This window comes from Megalobrama amblycephala, linkage group LG21, assembly GCF_018812025.1.
Source record: "Megalobrama amblycephala isolate DHTTF-2021 linkage group LG21, ASM1881202v1, whole genome shotgun sequence".
Classification (NCBI taxonomy): Eukaryota; Metazoa; Chordata; class Actinopteri; order Cypriniformes; family Xenocyprididae; genus Megalobrama; species Megalobrama amblycephala.
Genome location: NC_063064.1, coordinates 8,793,273 through 8,800,225, shown reverse-complemented (window position 1 = coordinate 8,800,225; position 6,953 = coordinate 8,793,273). Strand labels below are relative to the sequence as shown.

The 6,953-nt window shown below is 41.3% G+C and overlaps 1 protein-coding gene across 1 annotated transcript; it reads right to left on the bottom strand.

The window, feature by feature from the left end:
• Positions 1 to 3,427: 3,427 nt before the first annotated feature.
• LOC125257124 (keratin, type I cytoskeletal 19-like) lies at positions 3,428 to 6,649 on the bottom strand. Its single transcript, XM_048173582.1, has 8 exons — positions 6,173 to 6,649; positions 6,008 to 6,090; positions 5,722 to 5,878; positions 5,385 to 5,549; positions 5,087 to 5,212; positions 3,811 to 4,031; positions 3,685 to 3,698; positions 3,428 to 3,584 (listed from the first exon to the last, which is right to left on the bottom strand). The coding sequence occupies exons 1-8, from the start codon at positions 6,647 to 6,649 to the stop codon at positions 3,523 to 3,525; spliced, it is 1,305 nt and encodes a 434-aa protein (XP_048029539.1). The 3' UTR covers positions 3,428 to 3,522.
• Positions 6,650 to 6,953: the final 304 nt, after the last annotated feature.

Here is a 6,953-nt window from a genome sequence, read left to right as displayed (position 1 = left end):
TGGCGCGCGCCTGTAATCCAAGCTACTGGGAGGCTGAGGCTGGAGGATCGCTTGAGCTCAGGGGTTCTGGGCTGCAGTGGACTATGTCGATCGGGTGTCCGCACTAAGTTCGGTATCGATATGGTGCTCCTGGGGGAGCCCGGGACTACCAGGTCGTCTAAGGAGGGGTGAACCGACCCAGGTCGGAGACGGAGCAGGTCAAAACCCCCGTGCCGATCAGTAGTGGGATCGCGCCTGTGAATAGACACTGCAGTGCAGCCTGAGCGATACAGAGAGACTCAGTCTTTTGCGTTTGTGTCTATATAACGTCATATACCTTAATTATTGATGGGGTAAAATTTAGAATTGTAATGAAATCAACCTGTTGTGTCTACGGTGTGTGTGTTCACTACTCTGCTCCTAATGTGTGTACTAAATTGGATGGGTTAAATGCAGAGAAAAAATTCCGAGTATGGGTTATATCATACTTGGCCTTCACATGTCACTTTCAGTTCCACTTCACTTATCCCAGTTGTGTTATGTCCCAGTTATTGTCAAAATATTTGTTTTGTCTTAAGATGTTTGTAAATTTGTAAACCTCATAAGAAATAAATATAGAAATATATATTTCAGCGATTCTGTTTATACACACATGTAAATCTTGTTTATCATTTAAACATGCATATATTATTATTAATATGAATACATCATATTTAATAAATAAAGTGCATTAATAAAGTTAAAAAGCCTACAATATGTTACTATAACCTCTCAAGTATACTACATTTCATCTAACAATCTCAAGGTGGTGTTCTAGTATTGATTTATACACTCCACTGAGTGAATTAAAGTTTCTAAATATAGGAACAGAAACTAAAATACTGCGATTGAATTTTATTAAAGGTCATAATGGCTCTTCCAATCAGTATATCAATAAAAGGCCTCTTAAAATAAAATGAGAGTATATTCTTAAACATAGTCAAAATGTACATTTTGCAGATGCCCAAACTTCCTGTTTTAACAAGAAATACGTAGCCTGACTTCGTCATACTCATATTCTAGGCAGAATGTGAGTCTGATACTGCTCCATTGCACTTGAATTATGGGGCGTGTCTTAACTGAACCAGTAAAAAAAAAACCTCTGCACTCAATTGGATAGACCTACAACCAATCAGAGCAACGCAGTAAGTGACGTATGTTGAACTTGTACTTAAACTTTTGCCGAATCCCGTTGGAAGGACGGCAAACACATCTTTCCCATCGACAAATGCCTTGATTGCGGTTCTTTGTTCGTCTTTTAAAATTAATGCGCTGTCGATTTCTTTTATTACAGACGTGATAGCGGAATCTAAACATCTTACTTCTCCAGCTGCAGTCATCGTTGGTGAAAACCAGTGCCCAAGGAAGTCGACCGGAAGTTGAAGTCGGCCGGGTGCCGCCATCTTGTAGCAGAACTTCACTTGCGTTAGCATCCCCATTGACTCCCATTCATTTTGGCGTCACTTTGACAGTGAATAACTTTACATCTGAGGCGTTTAAAGACTCCATTTTTCCATTATTTATTTCTAAAGATACACGACAATGTATAAAGGGCTCCATTACCTTCTATGTTACATTATGGCCTCGTAGAAACAGTTTTTGTAAAAATAGGTTAACGATTGCATCATAACCACTCGACTCTCTGTCGCACAGTAGAGAAATTACCGTACAGACAGGAGGAGAAGCTCGCAGGCAATAGTATGCATTAACTTAATATGGCGTACTGGCGTTACATTTTAAAATACTATACAAACTAATTAATCAGAATACTTACTCCTGCTCACTCACGCCAAAGAACTCCCGCTCAAGCTCGCCGTCTCTGCAAGATTAACGATGGCAGTTTGCACGCACAGCTACTAGAAGATTTACATCTGTCAGACAGGTTGCTGACGTCATCAAGCTTAGTTTGAGTCTGCGCGTCAGAAACGGAAGTGCTAAAAATCGCTAAAAATGGGCTTCACTTGTCTCAATTGAGTTCCAATGGGTCGCTGTGTCCATTTCTTTTACTGTCTATGGTGAAAACCAATTCAACCCAAGCGCTCTTTGATGACGTGGGTGGTTACGTAACTGCAGATAGCCTGTCCATCATCGATTAAAGCCCGCCCTGGCAATTTGATTGGCTCGGCCTTCTGGGAGCCGAGCATAATTACTCCACAGTGGATCGAGTCCAGACCAAGCGGCAACCTCCCCCTGTTTCTCGTGAAGCCAATACGGAAGTGAATTAAACTGCAATTCATCGACTAGCCGCTAGGGACAGGCTGCAGAAGTGAGCAGAATCTCATTGACCATCATGTTAAATTAGCCAAGTTTACAGCAGAAAAAAACATGTTTACAGTCTGGTTCATATTGTGGTTTTGGTCTATACTGCGAATTTTGCCCTTCATGACAACTCTGAGGGGGGTGAATTTTTTTATAGCTCATCTGTTTAAATTATATTAAGCCTTAAAGTTCTGCATAATTAAGGGCGTGGTCACTTGAGTGACAGGTATGCCGCTGCTATCTGTGAGCCGTCATGTTACCTCAGCAGCTCATTTCAGCCGCTGAATTTGGCATCTCAGTTGTATTTGTGCTTTTTTCTGTATTATTTTATACAATATATGGCTTGCTGCATACTCGAGACAGATGTCAGTCTGTGTACATGTGCTCGCATGCGGAACACACGTTGTTGGATCGTCGTGGCATTGGCTAAAAGTTTTGTTCCTGAGATTTACTACAATGACAATACCAGGAGGATATACAACTCCGACAGCACTGCTTGGATATAACTAAAACTGCTGCACTATTTTGAAAAATTATACTTTGGATACGTGCTCATGTTTGAGAGAACATTTTAGAGATATAACTTACATCTGGTACATATATATATATTTTACCCAAGTGCCACGGATTGGATTCATCTCGCGATCTCTATTTCATTATAAAGGTATGAAATCCCATTTGATTTGTGTTATTTGCACACCCCACACAAATTAATTAGCCTATTGGTGTTGGAGCATCTATAACGTTATCGTTAAAAAAATCACCGTAGATTGACAGTAATCCTTTAGTACTTTCTAATGATATTGCTATCTTTATTAATATTTTAGATAGTATCTAAGATAGATAGCTAGGGAGGGCGTGGTTTCAGCAACAAGTCGCATGGGCTCCAACTTCGTCCCGCCTCTTTGCCCATTTTCAGTTATCCGTGAGTGACGTGCGGTCACGTGCAGCTAAGATGGCCGCGGCCTCATTTACGCGTCAAAACTGCTGTTCAGAACTCTATGGGTGACGTCACGGACACTACGTCCATATTTTTTTACAGTCTATGGTCCAGACCGAACTTCCCGTCCAAAAAATGTTGTGGGCGGGGTTCGGGCTGGCACCCAGGCTAAGAAATACGTGCATTAAGACAGGAAAGAAAACTGCTTCTCAACTGATCTTTAATGGTGAATTGTAAGACTGTCAGTACAGAATGTTTCATTGCACTACAACCTTGTTACATTCTTTGTTTACATTTGATGTTGTTCAAATGATTTGTTTACATTTGACCACTGTTTCGACTGGGGTTGTACACACAAACACATCACCTGAAAGGGAGATAAAAGAGATATTAATAAATAACATACAATCTGAAGCTGACCCAAACCACACCCACAACTACAAAATATAAAGAGAGATTTTAATTACCCGGTCCTTGAGTCCTATAAGAGGGGGAACAGATGAGTGCATTAGTGAAGTCACTTCAGAAAAAAACAACACCCATTTTCCCACCCTTGTGATGTTCAGGTCTTTGGAATAAAAAGATGAACTTACTTGATGCCCTGATTTTCCAGGAGGCACCTGTAAGTGGCGATCTCCTGCTCCAGACGGCTCTTGATGTCCAGCAGTGCATCATAGTCTCTGCCCTGCTGCTCAATGCTATAGCGCACCTGACAAAGCTCTGCCTCCAATGTGTCGATGTGTTTCTGGAAGCCTGCTAGTATAGTGCTGTACCTAGCCTCTGTTTCTGCTAGTGAACACTCCAGTGCTCCTTTCTGTGTGCATGATGAGAAGAGGCAGAAAGAATAAAGGATTACTAGACAATTATAGTTATTTCTAGTCACCAAAGTCTCTTTAAGGCAAGTCAGTTAACTCAGGGGCCATATTCATAACCGATTAAAATATATGTAAAATTACATAAAAGTCTGTTAGTGTGTGATCCTCAGTGGTTTAGTGTGATACTCAGTTTTTCTCTTTAACCATTATAATGTAGGCAAGTTTATGATGCTTAGTGTTTTAAAATCTGTTCAGATTTCAACAGTCATGTAGTGTATTCCAGCCTTATAAAATGGTTAGTTCCTGTCCTTGATTCTGATTGGTCAATGGACAATATCCACAATTAAACACAGCTATGACCGCTTCACCCAACGGTTCTGTGCATCACTATACATCACCCTTAGCAAAGTAAACTGTTTGTTCTCAATTGATATTAGAGTTCATTGAAGCTTACTGTATTATGTAGAAGAGCATTATGAGAAAGAGATTGAGTGAGCGAGTTTATTACCTGCATTCAGATTTAGCGTTTTCCTTCAGGTCAGTCCTATGTTCATAATAATAAATCTGTTTAAATGTCTGATGTATTATCTTGTCCTTTTAACAGTTAAGGGGTTTTCCCATGACTGACAGCACTAGTCAAAGCATTTTTTAGTTGCATCTTGTTCTGTGTTCACAACAATTCAGTCTTTTCAATATAAAAGCTTTCGCTACTGACTGACACACTCATAAAGACAGTCTTTGCTGCCATCTAATGGCGTAATAATGTAACTTCTGTTGCTGTTCACAGTCAGGGACTATTTTTTTCCGGCAGAAGGAAGGCTTTTAGTGAAAGTTTACTTCATGAAAGTTGGATTGATACATATTTTTGGCATTAATATTTGTATTGTGTGGTAACTGTTTTATAAAAGCAATAAGGTACTCGAGACTTATTCATGATACAGCACAGCCTCTTGTACCTTATTGCTTACTTAAAGCTCAAATCACACAAAACAATTATATTTTTTTCAGGTTAGTTCAGCTAATGCACATTCAAATTAACAGATGATTTTCTCACCATGCTGATCTGAGACTGTAGTTCGATCTCCAGACAATGCAAGGTACGCTGCAAATCTGAGATCTGTGACCTAGAAGTTTCTAGGCACTCTGTGTGGCAGGCCACATCTTTGCACAGTTGTGCCGTCTTAAAGAGAGAAAGAAAGACACACAACATATGAACTATGTATAATTTGTTATGCACTCCACTGTCATACCCTACTGTTTACTGTTTTAATATCAAATGTCTGCTACTATATGTGATGGCAAATTGGGATTCACCTCTAGAGGAATCAAAGAGACAGAGGCTGAAGTCTCACCTTCTCGTTGAACCAGCACTCCTGTTCTCTGCGGTGTTTGTCTATGATGGTCTCATAATGACAACGGATCTCATCCAAAACCTTATTCAGGTCTTGCTGAGGAGCAGCATCCACTTCCACACACACTTTTGTGTTTGTCAACTGACACATTAGTGCTTCCACATCCTGTAACCACACATGGCTCATGCATCAGGTCTTGACTAACTCATTTACACATGGCTTCTGAATTTTCATTTAATGAAAGAATTTCCATTGCAATCCTTTCTAAGCATGCTTCACTTTGCACATAGCACAAACTTTCAAGATTCATAGTTTAATCTGCTACAGGCAAACTAACCTCCCGGTGGTTCTTCTTCAAACATGCTAGATCTTGCTGCAGAGTCTCGATCTGCATCTCCAGGTCGGCCTTTGTCAGGGTCATCTGGTCCAGCAAGCGACGCAGGTTGGCGATGTCAGCCTCCACAGACTGCCGCACTGCTAGCTCATGCTCATATCTGATTGGTGGAGAGGCAGGATGGGGCATAAACTCACCAATCATGTTTTAAACATGACCAAAATGAACTTTTAAGATGCTAAAGCTTCCAAACTATGGTTACAGAGGAATATAATTTAAGAGAACTCACTTTATTCTGAAGTCATCAGCAGCCAGTTTAGCGTTGTCGATCTGCAGTAGGATGTTGGCGTTGTCGATGGTAGCATTTCTAATCTATCAATGTAGACGTAGAGCATACTTTGATATGTTACAAGCTTTCCATCATTACATTCCTTATGAAAGTACACAAGTGTACCTTTTCCTTCAGGCAGTCGATGGTGTTCCAGTAGGCGCTGTAGTCCCTCTGGCAGATCGGCCCCTTCTTCTCATAGAACTCACGGATCTGCCTCTCCAGAGTGGCATTGGCAGCCTCCAGGGAGCGCACCTTCTCAAGGTAGGACGCCAGACGATCGTTCAGGCACTGCATGGTGGCCTTCTCATTCAGCTGGATGTAATCACCATTCCCAACGGTGATTCCGATTCCTCCACTGTTCAGTCCGCCATAACGTCCATATCCTCCACCAATTTTGCAATGCAGATCTGGGTAGCAATTGATAACAGGGCGGCGATAACAGGGGGAAGAGATCCGAGTTCTTCCTCCAAAACCACAGCCATACACACTGTATGCTTTGGGTGCACAAGTTATTGTTCTACAGCTAATTGGAGTAACTACGGATTTACAGGTCACGGTCTTGGGACCATAGCAGGATGACGTACGGAGAGAGCAAGACATGGTGGATGGATGCAGAGATGAGATGAACCCAGAGAGGACACTGAAGGAAACCGTTAGAGCTGTCCTGATGAGGATGGAACATTTGAGCCCGGCTCTGATCTCTTATAGAGACGGAGATGCAGGGCGGCTCCTGAAGGAGGTAGGGTGTGTGGAAGTAATTTGTGCCAGTTTAACGCCCTTTGTCAGTTAAGGGCAGAAAATGAGGTTATGCGATTTAAGGTTATGCAAGGATAATGAATATATGACACAAATCTTGATCTATGAAATTCTTCCACACCTGATGTGGTTTTGTGGGAAATGAATG

What these genes read in the sequence shown, in the direction of transcription:
- LOC125257124 (XM_048173582.1), bottom strand. Translation starts at nt 6,649, where the DNA reads ATGTCTTGCTCTCTCCGTACGTCATCCTGCTATGGTCCCAAGACCGTG. An exon ending in TCGACTGCCTGAAGGAAAAG is followed by an intron (nt 6,091 to 6,172) that starts GTACACTTGTGT and finishes CTACATTGATAG; the next exon opens with ATTAGAAATGCTACCATCGA. An exon ending in TACAGTCTCAGATCAGCATG is followed by an intron (nt 4,032 to 5,086) that starts GTGAGAAAATCA and finishes TCATGCACACAG; the next exon opens with AAAGGAGCACTGGAGTGTTC.